This window comes from Apostichopus japonicus, chromosome 20 (genome assembly GCF_037975245.1).
Source record: "Apostichopus japonicus isolate 1M-3 chromosome 20, ASM3797524v1, whole genome shotgun sequence".
Lineage (NCBI taxonomy): Eukaryota > Metazoa > Echinodermata > Holothuroidea > Aspidochirotida > Stichopodidae > Apostichopus > Apostichopus japonicus.
This window is the reverse complement of record NC_092580.1, coordinates 23,975,644-23,995,537: the sequence shown is the minus strand read 5'-3', so window position 1 is coordinate 23,995,537 and position 19,894 is coordinate 23,975,644. Positions and strand designations below refer to the sequence as shown.

General features: G+C 36.3%; 1 protein-coding gene across 7 annotated transcripts in view; it reads right to left on the bottom strand.

Moving 5' to 3' along the window:
* Positions 1-19,894, bottom strand: part of LOC139962235 (uncharacterized) — a 150,336-nt gene that overhangs the window by 100,005 nt on the left and 30,437 nt on the right. The window contains exon 1 of one of the 7 annotated variants that reach the window (XM_071962267.1): positions 13,842-13,876. The exons of 5 other annotated variants lie outside the window; for them this stretch is intronic. In XM_071962267.1, the coding sequence (XP_071818368.1) occupies positions 13,842-13,861 (20 nt within the window). In that variant the 5' untranslated portion in view covers positions 13,862-13,876. Of the gene's footprint in view, positions 1-37; positions 57-13,841; positions 13,877-19,894 lie in introns of those variants that run through there. One more of the 7 variants, XM_071962268.1, reaches the window with a different exon arrangement.

Here is a 19,894-nt window from a genome sequence, read left to right as displayed (position 1 = left end):
AAGGATTATGAAAAAGAGGTATATAAGTCATTCTTACATGTTGTAACCAAAGAGATGGTAAGCAATAAATGCACCCAATGGACAGTTCCTCCTGGAAACGTAAATTTATGCAATAATAAACCACAAGTAATGTTGTAGAAGCTGGAACACTGGTATGTCATTATAACTATAGCCAGAAGGCTAAACCTGTGATGAAGTAAACTGGTCCCGTCTCCAAACTGGTTGGTCTCAAACACAATCCTGCACAGTACAAGGATTATAGCATTCCAATATTGGCAACAACTACATAACATTGCAGGTACCGTATTTACTCCAACAGAAGAACAACTGGATGTCTTCAAATAGAAATTATGTGACAAACTCTTCCTTCATTTGTCCAAGACGTTGTATCTATAACTTTCAATTTCACAAAGGTACATTTTTCTTGTCTGTTTTTTTTTGGTACTTTTTCAAACTGACCTTTGCTCCACCATGTATAGTTCATTGTCAAAGAAGAAAAACATTGTTCAAAACGCTGGCAGGCTCCATAAATTCATATATCTTTGTTGAACATACAGTATCCCAAGTTTATTCCATTGGAAGGAAAACAAACAGGTTTTCTGTGAAATCCTTCAAACACAAGGTATTCATAGTCCAATGTCTTTACAACTACTGCATACATGACGGTGTTGTCTATTTATGGATATAATATAAAGGCCAATAAAATTATCAAACTTTCGCTATGTAACAAAAGTCTAATGATAATAAATCTAATATTCAAGGAAGTATTGATACAAGGGTTAGACGTCACCATGACAGTCTTTTCACGCCATCAAATTTAGAGATGGTCTCGCAATTATACTGAGAAATTCTTTACTGGGGACTACACAACTGATTCAACAGTGCACTGCAGACTGCACAGTTATAGCATTTATTATTGTATACACACATGAATGGTCACAAATGTTCTGTATATTGGTAACACAATTCACCGAATTCCTCCGATAGTTTCATAACTATTGAAGAGGTGTATGGAGGCTTTTTGTTCTATTCTTCACTTAGTAGAAGCAGATAATATAAGACCATCTGTTCAAGTTGTGAGGAAAACTGACTGTAAGCACTTCAGAGATATAGAGGTATATCTGCCATATAGACAATTCTAGATGCTTTTCGCAGGGTCCTTGATCACAAGAAATAACAGATTTTTTGTAAAATATGGAGAGGAAAAATTAACAAGGAAGCAAAGTACATAAATCCAATTTAGCATGGTAGCGGCTACTCAACATACCTGCCAAGTCTCACGATTTGACCAAGAGACCCACGATTCTATATAAATGCCTATACTGTACGAGTAGAGGCAATTTGTGTGTGCTTGTGTATGTATGGGTGTATGTGTCTGTGTGTGGGTCTGAGCATGACTAGTCTGTTGGAAGACCAACTGCGCTAATTGTATTACTTGATTTGGCATATATATTGAAGCTATGTAGGCACGTAATGAGGCAAAACAAGAGTGATTCCTAGCATTAGACCATCTACTTTAGGTGAAAGATGGCTACTGCCAACATATAAACTTAACCGCATGTATTAACATAACTGACCAATCAGAATTTGAATACATTCCTTTCAAAAGTAACCACTCGTACTTGAGCTCGACTGAAAGACAAGGTATAAAACCCTTCATGGTTCTTCATGGTTACGCTTTACACTTGAGTTCTTCAACGTGACTGGAGCAGTTCTACATATGATTAAAACTGGAAATATGCAACCCGAAACAATAACATCACAGATTTATTATACATAAAAGTAAAAATGTTAATTATTGACTAATTTAACCTGAAATGGATGAATGGCCAGCTATGTTGATAACAAAGAAACAAAAAGGTGAACCAAAACATTGCCAATGTGCAATAGTTGTAAAAACATCAGCTAGTGTTCATAGTGTTCATTCTGAATTGAACAGCAAAATTATTTGAAAATTCACCTTCAGTAAGTTACTTGATTTTAACTGTAAGGTGACAGTATATTTACATTAATGTGTCTTTAGGAGAGAGCACCAAGCAGGTTACACATCTTGATAGGTCAAACAATGCAGTTACTTTCCTTCATCTCATAAACACTCCAAAACGTAAACACTGGCTTGGGTATTTACGAATGACGATACTTACCTGTCTCCATCCCCTAGCCTTTAAACTAGTAACATTCTTGAAATGTGCCCCCAATGACCTTCTATGAAAACACTGCCCTCTACCTTAGAAATCTACCATTCAGATTTCTTTGACCTAGGATTCTTTGTCACTTATTACATCTTTTGTTTGTAATAACATCTTCGTGGAAGCTATTGGTACTAAGACAGAGTCCACTACATCCAACTCATCCACAACAAACCTTGCATAAGTAACCTTGGAAATTGCTAGGTGGATTGGGAGTGCATATATGTGTAGGAAGCAGGTAAGGGAGGAAACAAGTCAATTTTATGTTCTGCTCTGTAGTACTACTCAAGAGGGTTAAAGTCATAGAATGTTCGGAAGAGTTCAAAATGTTTTAATTAATTTTAAGTAAATTTCTGTGCCAAGTTGGCTGTATAGTGTTATAAAAAAATTGAAATATTTGTATTACTACCAGTATGGCAAAAATGTAAAGCAATAAGAGTCATGGGTGATGAGTGTTGCAAACTATCTTTGTTTTTTGTTTTTGGGTTTGTATTTTTGTTTTTGACACAAAATAATCTTCCTGGTTGAGATGACCATTGAGCTATTCTTTTTATCAAAGTTAGTGTCCTACATATCTAGCAACAATTCATGGCCACTTAATAAACAAGAAACCTGCAATATTAATACAAGGTTAGGCTCTGAAGGATACCAAACTATGCCAAGGTTCTATACACCAATTATAGATAATTGTTGATGGTTAACAGAGCACTTAAAGATGGTTTCTGCAATTGGGTGTTTGGAAATCAACAAAACATTTTGTCCAGCATACAAGCCTTTAATTATACTCTTAAAAATTTCACAAACAAATTCTAACAAAAAATGACAGTTTAGTTTCTATCATGCAAAAATAAGTGAAATAAAATGACAGAGTTATTCCCTAACTGCGACTGCAACTATGTAGTATATAGCCACTTATGTTATAATCAAGCAGTGAAAAAGATTGTTGAGCAAGCATCATTTCACTTTCTTTTGTAAATCTCTCTCTGCCTTAGTAGTACTTATATGAGTGGTCAGTGATGGTCAAGTGGCTACTTCCTTGGAGACTTTGGCCAGCCATAAAATAAAGGGTGAGGGGGGAAAAAACCCACTCCATAAATACTCCTGCTTATTGTCTGTTATGTTTTTCAAGACTCCCAAACCTCGAAATGAAGATTACAGAAGTTGAAAGCACATCTGGAAGGAATGGTCAATCTGTATAGTATTAGAGGGCCTATGTGTAGTAATAATAATAATAATAATAAATTACACTTAAATAGCGCTTAAAACAGCGTTTCAAAGCGCTTTACAAAGTAGGAAAGAGACAAAGGAACCAAGAAAAAAAAAGAAAAGAAACTGGGAATCAAACAGAAATGTTTTAAGTTGTCTCTTGAAAATACAAAGGGAGGGAGAGTCACGAACGTGAAATGGGAGTTCGTTCCAAAGAGAAGGCGCAGCGACAGAAAAGGCACGATCGCCATAACGAGTGCAGGGTTCGTGCAAATTGCGTATGATTGGAATAGCAAAGCGAAACTGTAGTTGACCGACGCAAAGGAGTAAGAAGGTCAGTGATATATTGAAGGCAAGCCCGTTGATCGCTTTGTAGGTGAGAAGTAGGATCTTAAACCGGATACGCTATGAGTAAAGACTGAAAGTAAAAAACATAGTGTTTGCTGCAGCTCACATAAATTAAAAAAAAGTCTTCTTCAGCTAGTCTATTCCACTATGTATGTACAGTAGGACTACATTGCATATTATCCAGTGTCTGCAAGGCAAAAATATCCCATGAAACAAGTTGAGAGTTTTATCCCCTTTGCATAGAAAGTTTGAGTTTAATGAAGTCATGTTTATCAAAACCTTGAATACTAAATACTTGCTCTGTGTACAATGATCACCTACATACGTTTATGTTTAATGTGTAGCTATTTGGCAATATTTGGATAATATTGTACACATGTCCTACTGCCAGGCTAACACACTGTAGTTTCTTCCTACGTGGTAGATTCGGAACGAGGTGTATGTGGGCGATGCCCAGGGAGTGAGGGCGCAATGCTAAAACGTTTCCAGTGTGTAGTAGGTAGATGGGAAAGTGCAGATGTGGAGTGGGAGACAGGTAAGAGAGGAGTAAATTCATGGATTCTCACACATGTTTGAGACTGCTGGGGATGGGGGAGGGGGATGCAATTCCTATCAATGCTGAGTGGTGTTGAAATATCCACCTACAAAAGCACCTATGCCCACTAAGAAAGTAATGTGAAATTATTGGACCATTGTCCTCAGTCCCCCTTCCCCCATCCCTCCATGTCGGGGTAAGGAGTTGACTGTGATTGCTCACAATTTATTCTTATTTTTGCAGCAATGGAGCTATTTGTGGCCTACAGTTGGTCTAGCAATTAAAGAATGATATGAAGAAGCATTCTGTATTCAGTCACCAGTTTATGACAATTTTACCAAATTTATAAGAGTATTACCCACATTTTGATTCTAATTCAACAAATTAACATGATTTATACCTATTAAACCTTAATTAGCAGGTATTTGCTATAAAAATTCTGTCCCCCAGACACTTTTCTCATGTTTTACTGTAGTAGAATTAAACCAAATAGAAGCAACTTGGAAAGTTTCCATTTTTTTTTGTGTCTTTGTAGTAGATACACTATCAAGCGCCATGGGCAATTACTCGTTTCCTGGAGTGGCGCTATATAAATCTGCATTTTTATTATTATTATTATTATTATTATTATTGCATCTAAACAGGATTTTTTGGTACTGTAGTATGCAAAACTATCACCCATACTTCCCCCACCCCCTCCCCTCCCCCTCCACTCGCTGATACAGGACACAAATAGCTACATTAATACTCCTTTAACCTCTCATTAAGATGACTTTCCTCTATTTTATCCTCCTGATTTCCCCTGAGAGAGAACTGTCATCGGGTCAAGATATCACCGAGGACAGAAACCATGAAATTAAATATGACAGCAATTAAACAAGCACCAATGGGAAGAAACTGAGCATGTCAATACTGCGATCTCCAAAAACCAAAAAACGGTATATTTCATGCTACCGTTTTCATTTATGAATTTTTTCCCTCCAAATTTCTTCTTCTTATATGCGTAGGAGAAATAGTAGGGGAGATACTGAATACATTGAGAATCATTAATCACTTATACTGTAAATACCAACTTTGACAGCATTGACGTACTAAATAGCTTCAGAATTAAATATTCGAGCAAATTCAAAATCAAATCGGAGAGCTTATAAAACCTTTAAAATAAAGACAGAAGACTGGTTACTGATGGCCTTGACAGCTCAATTGAGTTGTACACACAACTAGACACTATTGGGTAGTAGAAATAAGGTACATGTAATTAATGAGGTGGCAGAATGTGGAGGTAGGTTTGACCAGAGGTGACCGGTCAACATGAGAGGTCAGTGTCATAGGTTACCAGGTCACTCTAGACACGGTAGAAGGAGGATGCAGTTGTAGTGTGGAGACAGGTAAGTGAGGAGCGAAATTAATTTATCTGACCTGCCATCTTACTGCAAATTTCTTCTTGTGCTGAACTACAAGAGTGTGGCTTTTCATGCCCATGACTACATTTTTTTCTAGTTCCCACCCACCCCCCCCCCCCCCTGCCCACCTCCAACACTTGTTATTGTTCTGCCCTGGTACATCTCATCCATTCTGTTTGACTCATTGCACTTTTCTTCATGTCAAAATAAACTGTCAAGTCACTTATAACCGGACATTGTTAAAAGGAAGAGTTTGAAACTTAAGACGGTCACTATAGTGAACCAATATGCAGACTCACAACAGCGATCTGTCATAACATCACAAGTACTTAAAAAGAAAATAAACAGTCTTCCTCTGTATGTCCTTACTTCAGCAAAAACCTTTTCCTTCCTTATTATTAATAATCATTATTATTTTTAGGAGGCTCCACTGATATAGAAGCCAAACATGATTCTCTTAAAAAAAACCCATTCGTTTCCTCTTCATTTGAAGTTGTACGGCCTCATTTCTGCTACCCGGGCATACGTGATTGCTGTTTACGTAGCGAGTTTCGTCTGTTTTGACTGAACATCAAACCGAAACACCTCCGTGATCAATGACAGACGCTTGACTAATGTTCTGTGGTGTGTCAAAAAAAAACCTATACCATATGAGACGGAACCTTCCATTACAGCCTACAGGTGTTCATCTAATTTTCTGTTCTAACTCTGATGACTCATACATCTATCATTCCAAGCTAATTAATCTCTTCGTCTCTTTCATCTTCTCACTGCCACCAAGGCTCCTGCCATCCTCATCTTTCTGCATACATACATATATATATATATATATATACCTGTGCTATACTCTTTATTCGTTTTGTTTTCGTCCGGCCATTTACATTTTTGCTTTAACAAACACGTTTATGCCTCGCTGCTGCAATGGCATTTCCAAGGCCCTTGCAGCGTTCCTGTTTTGCGGCCTCTCCTCGTACAGTTGAGATGAATTCGTACGTTTGGAAGGAGCGTCGAGCATACACGCACGCGGCAGTACGTAAAGATAGAGCATATTACGTACACAGTGTAGTGATGACACCTGTGCATATATGAGTAATGTATAATGAAAAAACACTCATCCCAAGGGAAATTCCTGCCTGATGCATTAATGCAATGAGAGGCAGAGCTATTGGACTGAGCTGAATCTTTAGTGTACTGTGATACGTGATGGGTTTCATATAATGTAGGTGTCACCTACTCAAGTCAAATATGAGAAGATCTGTAAGAGATAAATAAGTATAAACAGAGAAACAGAAAAGAAGGTTGGGAGAGGACTATAAGACTGTGTGGGGTTCATAGTGAATTTTTTTTGTACTAAAGCTGATGTTGTATTACTCACAGGCTATAGTCTTGGAAAGAGAGTCATATCCAAAAGTAACAAACTAGCAAGTGTCTTGTATAATAAGCAAAAAAATTGCAAGATAATCAGTCAATGGCAAGGATTGACTTAGAGAGAAAATATAATTGATTAATTAAGTCCTCAGGGTTTTTATGTTCAACAAAAGATGATGGAATACTCTGGAATCTCAGGCAAATGGATAATAAAAGATGAATGGAATCGGCTGTTAACAGTTTACAGTTTAACGCAACGTTTGCATAATCAATGCGAGTGATGGATTTGTAGAATGAGTTGAGTTGTAAAGTAAAAAACAGATATATACAAGGTTCAGATGGAGGACTCATTCTGAGAGTTTGGCAACCGGTCAGCTGTCTCTACAGAAAACTAAAAAGTTCCTTCAATTTGTCAAAGGGAAGCTGCTATTCACAACTTATGTAAGTTAAAAGCTACAGTACTTAGCACTCAGCAGTACAATTTCCCTTCTATTACACATTAATCTTGAACTGTGCTGCCAACTTTGCTTTTCGGGACTAACCAGAAAAGATGTCTAGGATGACCCAGCGACCACTGACAAGGTTAACTTTCTAATTGACAGTATTAGGGTCTCGTGAAAGAGTTTTAGTTAAGTGTACCAATGCAGGACAACAACAGCTACCATAGGACAGACACTATGTTGTGTATGTATGCAGTTTGGCTATGTAATTTAGTAATTTCATACATTACTATGATGTTTTGCACAATTTTAAAGTGTTTTGCTGTGTAGTTAAAGGTAAACCATTTCCTTGAGACAGTACAATAAAAAAAAAGGGGGGGGGAAAAAATGTAATTTTTTTTTTAAATGTTACACAAATGGAACTTAACTTTCACTGTTTTCCAACAGCAGCTATGGATAAATACATCTAGTATGTGGTACAACTAGAAAAGGTGAAAAAATAGATATATGCCCTGCGAATATGTTACAATTATTTCACAAAGAATCATGTATGTACACACAACCAGCCACTACTACTGTGTACTGAGTACTGACCATGCTGATGAAGTCTAGTTAAAACATATACTACAAAACTGCATCCAAAAATTAACCATCATTTATACGGATATGAGCAATGAGAAGACGCACTCAGCTATTGTACAAGCACATTGAAACCCATGCCAGTAATATCTTAAACAGTCTCCAACGAATTTGAAATTTATGCAGCGTGGAGTAAACGAGTCTTCTAAAGAAATATTGATTGCAATTCAGACACGCGCTTGCCTTGCGGATTGGGATTACTCAAACAGCGAGTCTTTATGCTACGGACAGACTTGACGTGCTTACAAGAATATCATCGCGGTTATATACATGCACGTTATGTGTACATACATACAAATATAAAATTGTAGGGGGTCAACAATATGGGTCAAAAAATTGTTGTGCAAAGAAAAAGCCTGCAAAACATTTCTCAATCCAGGTTTGGAAATTAAACTTACAAATTACTCGAAATCTATTTAAGATACTTCAAACCACAACATTGAACCAAAGCACTTTTAACCTACAAATAATTCTTACAGTATATTGCATTAACAATAGATGGCTTATCTCCGTACTCCATTTAAGTAACAGTCTTGAGAGGGAATGGACCATTAACTATATTTTACAACATTTTCAAGGAGGTGTTGGTTAACTTTGCTTTCACTACAGTGAATTGACAGTGCAATTACTGCAGAGATTATGAGTTAAAGTTTCACTAGGCTATTCTTTATGTCCTTAAATTATAATGCATGACTGTTAAGAAGTTGAAAAGCAACTTTGGTTAGTCATTGACAGAAAGTGAAAGCTCAGTAGGAGCTATTATTTACACCAAATGGAAGAGAGACACCTTCAGACTGAGGGCGTATATACTCACACAGCATTGTCACATGACTTTTGGCATCATAAAACCCAACACACTCATCAGTCTTTAAACAGTCTTTAAAGGCATTGAAGACTCGCCCCAAACTGCGTGCGGCCATCTGAAAAAGTTAACTTTCCGTTGCTTGCAAGTGACGATTTGTTTGTGTCGCTACAAAATGCAGACAGTAATGAAACGTGATACCTTGTTATCTTTAGCTGGACCTGGGATGTCCTGCTGTATCGTTTATACACTGTGCTGTGGATATTGATCACAGCTGTATGTATTGACTGTACACTAGTGTCTAATTACCGACGGTAGCAAGTTGTGTGCGTATTTTCTGGGATCGATGGTGGTGTCTAACACTTCTGTTACACCTCATTCGAAACTAGGTCAGATAACCGGCATGAGACATTTATTTTTGCGCCGGTCTTCACACCCTTTAAAAGTGCAAGATCGAGATAAACTGTTGACAACATCTTGTATTCTCAATGTCGTTGTTTATAGAGAAGTACTTCTGACAAACACAATTGTCTTTCCCTGTCATAAATTTTGGCAGACATATTTAAGAGGGTGCCCATTCTCTCCTACATGAGACCTACAGTGCTCACTGTATAAATTTAAAGAATTTATCCTAACCATTACCCTCTACCAAGAGAGAGATCCTTTATAAAAGAATGAACGATCTGCTCCAAGCAGCCGGAAAAAACCTTTATTCAATTTCAGAGGGTATCACTTGTAATGTTCCATATGGTCATATATTGCCAGAGTCTAAACTTCACACGATCCCAGAACAAATAGCCATGAACTTTGTTTTTCTTACTTTTACTTTCCTTTGGCACTTATGACAGGCATTCTTACTCAATTAATGGCACAAGAAAGTGAAGGCTTGTCACAACATTCACACCGTACTGCTTGATATGAGGAAGGGATCATGCAAAATCATATTTCACAAACAGAGCACCACGGTACATTCTCAAGGAGGACCTTTTGAAAATAAACACTCACCATGAAGTAGTCTGGCACCAAGAGACATCTGAGGTGCACGTTTCACATCCTTTAAAATCTGTTTAGAGTCTAGAGGTGGTAGAGAGAGAGGAGGAGGAGCGCAGCACACCCTGGCAGCAGCAGCACAGAGCAGCACAGAGCAGCATCAGGTAGTTACAGTAGCATTACACATAGAGTTTTAATCATCTGCCTACAAATTTTGCAAATTATGCTCCTTAAATTGAACAAAGTTATCGACTGATCTTTTGAAACTGCAACGTATACTGCTAAAAAGTCCTGGAAGGAGTAAAAAGCTTAAATACTGCCTTGCACAAAACTGTCCGACAGAAACCAGAGACCGCTATAAATTAAAGGTAAACTCACCGACGAATTCTCTCGACAGCATGTAGTTCAGGATTTCCTCTCTTGCTACATAATTACTTTATAAACAAATTTAGTTGGGAACACAAAACAAATGTGGTGTTCACAAAATTAATTGTGTACTAAACTTGATGCAAATTGAAAAGTGAAATTGAAACCTGATGAGCTTGATTGAGGGCGCAACATTAGTGATACTTTCCATCATCATTTTGAAGAAGAAATTTAACTCAAAGTTTTCCAAAAAGAAGATTTATATATGTACAGAGTTTATCAAGATTAATTTGCCTGCTTTAATTAAACATTCATTCACAAATTCTTGCAGGAATGATCAAGAAGAATAAATTACTCTTACAATGTTTCATGTTTACTAAGAAATAAGATTTTACTATTTTTACTGCACAAAATCATACGCTACCAACAGGTTAAAAATATCAATATGTTGTTTACATAATTGTGTTCAGATGTTGCACGATGACAGACAGTATCAACAAAAGACATTGATCATGGAATACTTTGAGATTTTCCTCCGCTTATTATCGACTCACAACTGTCTTGGTTGGATTTTATCTATTTGACCAACATTCTTTTTTTCTCCCCTCTATTTGTGAAGTCTATTATAATTTCTGTTGCCTCAAAGGTGTTATTTGTGAAAACTATGAGGAGAGCAGCAAACAATTGCAGTTCAATCATTTTTGCCATTTCAACAAATCAACGACAAGATGTTATGTCAATGTATATTTTTACCTGCATATTTTGATTTTGATTCTCATTAATCAAAAATTGGTTTTTGCGTCTGAAAGAAAGCCCAAGCGCATGCCAGAATGAAGGTAATGATAATAATAATAATATTTAGGTTTATAAAGTGCAGACTTATCCACCGATAACTGTCTCAAGGCGCATCACAATATTACCCTGGTCAACGATGATAATTCCTGTCAAACATAGAGACAATCCCTGCACATGACAGCAGCAGAAACAGTGCCCAACTGACAAGTAAGATTGACGAAATCTTTCCTTTAAAGCGATTGCACGCCATTGGACTCAGTTTCAAGTTGCTATTCAATAGTTGATATTACAACAGATGAGAACACAGTACTTTTATTACTTAGTTCTCCGAATACATGGTTTCGACCAATTAAAGAGACCTTGTTCTTTCTTCTTTTGTTTCAACCTAATATCACTCAAGCTTTCCCTTTACCCTGGATATTCAAAAGGGCTGTATTCTTTCTATTCCTTACAACTTATAATTTTTGTAAATCTTTCTCTTCACTACAGTATGAATGTACAGTATAGCAGCTGAATTTTTGTGTCCATTTGTGTCCATTATTCGGCCTGCTGACACATGTATATAGCTGTGCATATATAGAAAACTACACAAACATATCTTGCTGGCATACATATACATATATATTGCATAAATGTCATAAATTGTCAAAATTAAAAGACGTCTGAAATCTTGTCAGAGTGTGTTGCTTAATTTCAAAACAAACGTCAGCATAAACTGCAGCATGAAGTAGTAGCAGATGTACTTAACCAATTCTACTTGGCTGGTACCTCTAACACATCTGGGCTGGAGAAAGCTGCTAACATTTGTCGTTAGGTGGAAGCAAGGTCAAAAATAGTAAAGTACACCTTACCTTGGTATATTGAGAATCAAGTTTTATCATGCACCTTTCTTGGAACATTGCACCAGAAATTTAAATTCATGTCATGGGAAGACAAATTGTTATGTTGCAGTTTATTGAGCTCAAAGACATCATTCATATCTAGAGTTTATCATTTCAAATGAATTTGACCTTCACTATGAAAAGCACTTTAGTATCGAAACAATATATCAAACTTTAACTAAAACAAAGCTGCTTATGATCTAAAACGACATGTAAAACCAGCTGACAAAAAGATTATAATGTGCAATTAGGACATTTAACTATTTACTCTTATTCTGTTGTAAAACAAAGTAACTCATAATAGTATTAGTTTCCATTCAATTGTAATCACAACCTAACGAAATAGCCTCAATTAGTCAAACAAATTTCAAAATTCTGAAGGAAACTCAATAATTATGTTTTCAATTATATGTTTGGAAATATCTGCACAGTAACTTGACCAGACAACAACTAGACTCTTAGTATGCTTCAACATGTACATTATAACAGGAAAATAAGGCCAGACTGACAATTTACAGATTTCCACTAAGTACCCATGGAACAGTATTGATGAAGGTGAACCTAAGATACTACTCCCGGTGCCGCCTATACAATCTAACACGGACAGGGTCTCAAATAAGCTACTGTAAGGCTTCCTGCTCCTTGGGTCTCTATAAACTAAACTAAAACTAAACTAAACTAATAAAGCTAGTCAATAATTTTGTCTGTCAGGATGGTAGTGAGATCTAGGTAAGTTGTGTGTGTCACACTTACATGGCGATTGGTAGTTTAATTGGTACACCTCCTTACAATGACAAGTGTCTTTGTTTGAAATTTCACAAACTATCAACTCATCCGGCACCTCACACGAGTAATTCCACACTTGCATACATAGCACATATATCACACCAGTTCATAATATATATCAAATCTGGAGTCTTCACGTGAACAGGCACACAAACGTACCGAAACGCCGTTCACTTTCCATTCGTACCCTTCCACCGACTTTACAACTGGTTTTGATTAATGGTGTACAGAGTCTGTAGACACATGTCACACATATTCTGCATTTCACATCGTCAACGCCAATTCTTAAAAATTTTTATCATCAAATGTGATTAGTTTTATAAAATTTTACTGGTATGCTATGAAAAGGATAAGGAAGTTGTAACAATCTCGGATCACGAAAGCAACAGGATTGAAAATAGCGTGGAACTGTCAAGTAGATGTGTATTTATACTACCTACACAGCATGAATTCACACTGTATCCTGTCTATACTGTACAGGGTATTAATTTAACACACATTGAACTATGCTAGGTTTGCATAAAAAGCTACCAGGAAAACTAAAAGAGAGCCTCTCCTACTGCTACAGAATAACAAATACTGGTGTTAATATGTTTATAGACAAAATACATGTTGAAAACTAAATTGATAGTGAAACTAACCTTCACATTTTCAAACATAAACCACAGTACTCAACCCTTAACTTTGCTCTGTCAAAATGACTTGAATATGAATCAGATCCTTTTTTGGACTCATCCATTGTTCACAAATTTTTGTTAAAAAATGGTGCCCAAAAAATTCAAGTGAAGCATAATTTAAAAACTTCAAAAGCTGTAATCATGTGATGTACCCCTCCCCCCTCACCCACCTCTTGATCTTGCAGTGCATACAGATTGTACATGTACACATTTGGTCGTAATATTATCATGCATGGTTCAGAATGCTAAATATTGAGTGAAGTACCGTACATTGATTACCACACATGTTTTAATACAAACAGGTCATAATCATATACAAGTGTGTGTCACCATACAACATATCAATACCCAACAAACAATGTATCAAACTAAATCTAAATCTAAAAGTGTAGTTCTTCATCATACAATATACTCACTGATCAGTTCTCCAAACCATATCAGAAAGTTCTGCTTCTTAATCCAGAAAGGGTCTTTCAAACATGAGCAAGCACTGGAATCCTTTATATCTACAATTTAGTAGCACATCCCTTTACTCTGAGAAGTTTTGTAGGTCTTCAGTATATAAAGTATGTACAATATTAACCTCATTCTCAAAACACCTGTTGTACAAATAAAGCCTCTGCTTTGTTTATAACTGTCAACTGAACTCGATTTGAACCACTGGACAGTCCATCTGTTTACTTCCACAGCGGACAATACTGGGCATGCTCGGAACCTTTCAATCTTTCTTCGATATCATGATTCTCTACATTCCTGTCATTGTGTGATTCCATTTTGGATCAATAATCTGGCACAGGGCCCCCCTTCTCAGGGAGGTATAAAAATCCATACTTTATTAGGTCAATACAAAATGCAAACTGTAGAAAGTAAACAAAGAACCATGTGAAAATGCAAATTACATTTTTCATGGAATCATGCACTGATTTTAAACTGGACAGATTAAGACACACACAAGAGGAAGCTCACTTATCTTCCACACCCCTCCCCCTGCCATCCCCGCTCCATCCCACAACAGGGTTGGAAATTTTTCGACCTAAAACGTATACCAAAGCAAGTGTTTATATGTGGACTAAATGTACAAGAGGAAAAAATTCCTTCACTTTGTTTATAACTGTCAAAAGAACTCACAATGTAACCCCCCAGACTGACCATCTGTTAACTTATGGAAGCAGGTACTACTGGGCATGCTCAGTACTTAAAGTCAATCTTTTTGATATCACAACTCTCTGCAGTCCAGTCATTGTGTTACCCATGAAGGATCAATAAGTCTGGCAGTTTGGCACAGGACCTCCTATTAGTGACGCTAAAAAATCTATACTGAAAGTAGAATGATACAAAATGCAAAGTACATTTCTTAAAGGAAACAAAGTTCTAAGTGAAAGAATCATCTCACATGCGATATAAACCGTATATTCGAAAGTACTTTAGTTTTTACCAACATGCATATATTTCAATTACAAACTGGTCAATGTAAATGAACTGTAACTTTGTGAGAACAGAATTTGTACTTTTTTTCTTTTTCTTTTATGTTGTTGTTTTCTTTGGGACTTTAAAACCCAAGGTGACCAGTGCTACAACTATCAAAATTCACAGAAAAAAACATTAAATATTATATATCATCTATAATGCCTTTTTTTGCACCTATTGTTGTAAACAAGTGGCAAATGGCGAGTCTTAAGCCTATACAGTGCCACACTGCAACTTTTGAGGGGCTACTCGATTAATGCGACTTCTTTCATTTTCCCAATTATTGAACTTGTCTTTTAGCTGCAGAATGGTGCGCCGAAATTGTCACTATAACTCCATGATCAAGGCGATCTATTACTGTATGCAATGAAAAATCATAGGATGACAAGGCATCTTATCTTCCGAAAGAAAATCTACTTGCCAATGACGAGTTGGCGACCGTATAGTTACCAAGTTAAAAATAACTATTTTATCAAAGGTAATTCTGAACAAAACAGTCGACAATGAGGTATGTGATATAAAAGACCACTTGGATATATCAACTCTCACATTATTATGAGTGCCACTTACAATCACAATTGCCTCTGTCGTCCAACGGTTGGCCATTAAACATGAAAGTGAAATCATCACATTTTCTGTACATACTCACGCCAAATGTCATTCACCCAGGATGTACAGCCGCCAAATTTATACTGTGCGTGTGTGTGTGAGTGCAATTCTTTTGAATCATAAGCCTAAGTAGCAATAAAAGAGAAAATGGAATGGCCCAGAAAGGAAGTCATTTTTGGCAAGATCGTTTATAGTTAACAGACTATTATTATGTACAGCTGACATTTCCACCATCCCTTAGAACTGACCTCATGTGAGACCAGCCACTTCCAGTCTGGAGTGCTACCTTTCTGTTCTACCTACCTCCCTCCCACTCCCATCCCCCTCCATCTCTGTCACTCCCATCCCTCCCTCACTCCCTCCCTCCCTCCCACTCCCATCCCCCTCCCTCCATCCCTCCCACTCCCATCCCCCTCCCTCCCTCTCTCCCACTCCCATCCCCCTCCGTCTTCCCCTTCCCCCATTCTTTAAGGAGTTGTGTGATGACAAGAAAACAATGTCAATAAAATATAGCTGTGAATGAATACTTCCTTTTGCCTAACTTCAATCCCTAGAACTGTATCCATGCAAATAACGAGTTCCGAATAACTCGCTCAAAAGATATATTCACCATACAGTTGATGTATGTGGATGTATCTTATTATTATGATTTCTCACTTTCATCTCTCTCTACCTCTCTCTCTGTCTCTCACAGTTCATCTCAGTCGCTTAATACTGGGTAGTGAACGAAATGAAAAACGCCAAACCAACTACTGTATAACAACCATTTGCAGCTATTGATTTTTAAATTGGACAGAGTTTTTAACTCCGTAAATGTCAAGAGTCTCAGCCATTAAGGATATTGATATAGTACGGGAATGGAAACACTTAGTGCCCTAAATAGACTGACAAGTAGGACAATCTTGAGACATATTATAGATGTCTACACTTATTGCACATTCAATATGATTTTTACATATTGGATTCATATCTAGAATGTTTCAGCACTGTATGTGATCAGAACAGATGTTGGTGCCTTTTAAATATTATATAATCATTTAATCAACAACAGTAAATGTGAGGAATTAACAACTTTAAAGTTGGGGAAAAAAATTCTTTCATATCATTATCATAAATTAGCCAATTTTTATTTTATACATCAATTTTCTCCTTTGGTTCCAGTTTTTTCTAAACATGTCTTTGTCTATAATACAATATACAGTAAAGGTACACTCTATAAAATAATATTCAACTACTAAAACAAAAGAAAATATTTCACAATGATTTACATGACATCCAAATTACCATGGACTTATTTGGTCTGGTCATGTACTTTCTTATCATACATGAAACTCACACGAACAGAGTATCATGCAGTATCAATTACAATTTCAAAAAAAAAATCTACTCATCTACATGATAACAAACATATTTTAGATTTGTCACATATAACTCTTGTATGTTTTAATACAATATATAAGAAATCCATGCAGTATATATGCTTTACAGAACTCATATAGATGGTACTCATATATGGTACTCATATACATGGTACTCATATTCCAGTCTAATACATTTTTCAGTAATCGTGATTTTGTACTCGTACTTGGAGGAAGCAAACTTTATGTACTCCTATTCGTAGTCGGGCTCTTAAAAATGTAGTTTCCTTTCTTGGCTATTCTTCACACCAGTTGTAACGCTCATATGAATAGAATTAGCCATCTCTATTCATATTTGGCAATATCATGGCACCAATTAACAATTCCGAATTTGACTTCTTGCAACCTCTCATATTGACTACTAAAGTAATGAATTCCTATGTACAGCAACACCGAGGTGAACAAATACCACGCTTTACCATTCACTCAGATACTCATTCTGTCAAAATGCATCAAAACCTTCAATATATATACTGTATACTACTACCATGGCAACTTGTCTTTGTGTGAGCAGACTAATTAGCATATATGTGTTGATTTCATTAGCCCACACACACAAACACATTGAGCCATATGCTCATGTCCTACTAAATGACGATTGTTGGGGTGTACTTTTCTTTCTCCGCTGCTATTTATCATCCCTCTAGGCAAATCAACTTATACATATCTTTGGCTTGGGTGATTTTTTTGACTGACCTTCATCTCCTTGGCTAATGTATTAATAGCATGATTGGATTGACTGGGTAAGAAAAACAGAACACAAAGTAGGATTTTAGGCCTGAAGTCACTCGACCGAGGAATACAAACATCTAACTCATAAAAAGGCACGAAGGCATTCAACGCAGAGATGTGTCGTACGACTGATTATATTGCAGAAGTGTTTTGAAAATCAGAAAAACCACAGGAATGTATCGAAAAATCAAATTTCATTAACGGCTTATTGCTTTTGATAGCAGAATATTAGGTGAACGGCAATTATGTGACCTATTTCAGATTAGCGCTATTTTTTTTCCCATTTCTGTCGATGTTTTTCCCTTAAAACAAAATAAGTGAAGATTGGTCTTTTTTACCTCCACAGAAAAGCTTTTAAGCTTTCTTAAGACATTAAATTAACCCTTTTTGACTAGATCAATAAACTTAAATGAAATTTCCTTGTGATCAGATATAGTAGGCTAGAGACACCAGGAAGTTTCTTTGACTAGTGTCAAATTTTAGTAGAAATATATTCTTCAGTGGAACACTGCCTTGTGACATGGACCTTTATTCTGCTTATCACTCTTTTTGTCAATTTTGCTAAAAATGTTAACTTTGTTCTTAGTTTCCACTGTCTTGCCTGATCTAGTTTCTGGGCTGGTGATTACCCCACAATTTGAATATTCTGCACACTTGTATTTAACTGAGCCTAAGATGGCTAATTTTCGTCGCAAGTTTATCCTGGTGATGTTGTGACACTCCTATCAAAGATCTTTGTTTTGATTACGTATTTATATACCCAAAAGTTTGAATCCTACTTTTGGTGAGAACCAGACCTTTCTTACAACAGATATCCTACGATACACTGCATTGAATTCTAAACAAATTTATCTCCAAAAACAGACAAGGTTGTTGAAATTCAGTTTATCTGCTACTGTGTACCTCTGACAATATCCATCTTGTAGTTATAATCAGATAGTATGGTTTCTATTTAGGTCATGTACATCTATAATTATATGAAAGGCAGATTAAAACTTTGTCCCTGAGAGACTCGTAATACACAATCCAATAATTACTCCTGCCTGCTGTAATATTACAGACACAGACTAATGCAGACCAGGTGGCCTTACAGTAGCTCTGAGATCTGGTGGTTATAAACACACACACACAGACATACACACACAGGCAAATGTATTTATTCTACTGACCTAAAACAAAAATGAAAATTGTCTTCCAAAAAAAGCCAAATTTCATATCTGATATATGCAAAAATTTTCTTCCTAACTGCTACCTTTCTAAATCTGAAAACTGCTTGATTAGAAGCTGCAATTTACATCCAATAATGATCAAAAAACTTCGAAAGAGAATTTGATATTTAACTGTTTTCCTTGAAATTGTACAAACTCAACTTTTGACAAGACAATTGAGGAGAAGAATGCCAACATAGTAACATGATTGGCTATACAAAATGTGCAGAAATATTGAGTTCAAGATGTGATATGATATTTAGTAGTTTGATGTTATTATTATACAATGGACTGTAGATTATGCAACACATATATGTACAATGACATGATGTTAAGCCACCAAGTTTCTATTTCACATACGCTGCATATAAACATGTTCTTTGAACATACTTGAACATTCATATGAATTTTATGTCTTAGATCCCTCACATGCTTTCTACTTTATTTAACATCAAAATCTCACGAAATATTCCAAAATCGAAAGATTTCATTTCTAAATTGCTAATTGTAATGTGAACCCTATGTGAGTCATTATAGGAGGTCTTCTATCCGGGCAATTACTACGAAAATCCTATCGACTACCCTACAACGTCAATAAAAACTAAAATTCAAAAGGGGAACATCTGCTGATTCGACCGTTTCATTCTTCACTAAGACAAAAGATGAGAAAGTTGTGCCTATTCCTCGTTTCATTACAGCCATTTGTAACGAATGGTCTTCAATACTAGGAGCTGCTTTTACAAAAACAACTGAAAAGCAACTGAAACATTAAAAGCTGTTTTATGCTTAAGTAAACATTCCCACGATATACATAATGACCACTTTAAAGCTAGGTTTCATTTTGTAGATTATCAGCAAATGACTAATAAATATGCAAGCTCATCCCATTTTCTGTGCCATCTCTCTCTCTCTCTCAGTCTCCTGAAGACCCCCATGTAACCACTACCACCCTACTCCCCTCTCCAATCAAAAACCAAACAAACCGTAGAATAAAATGTGCTAAAAGCCATAAATAGAACTTTCACACACTATGAT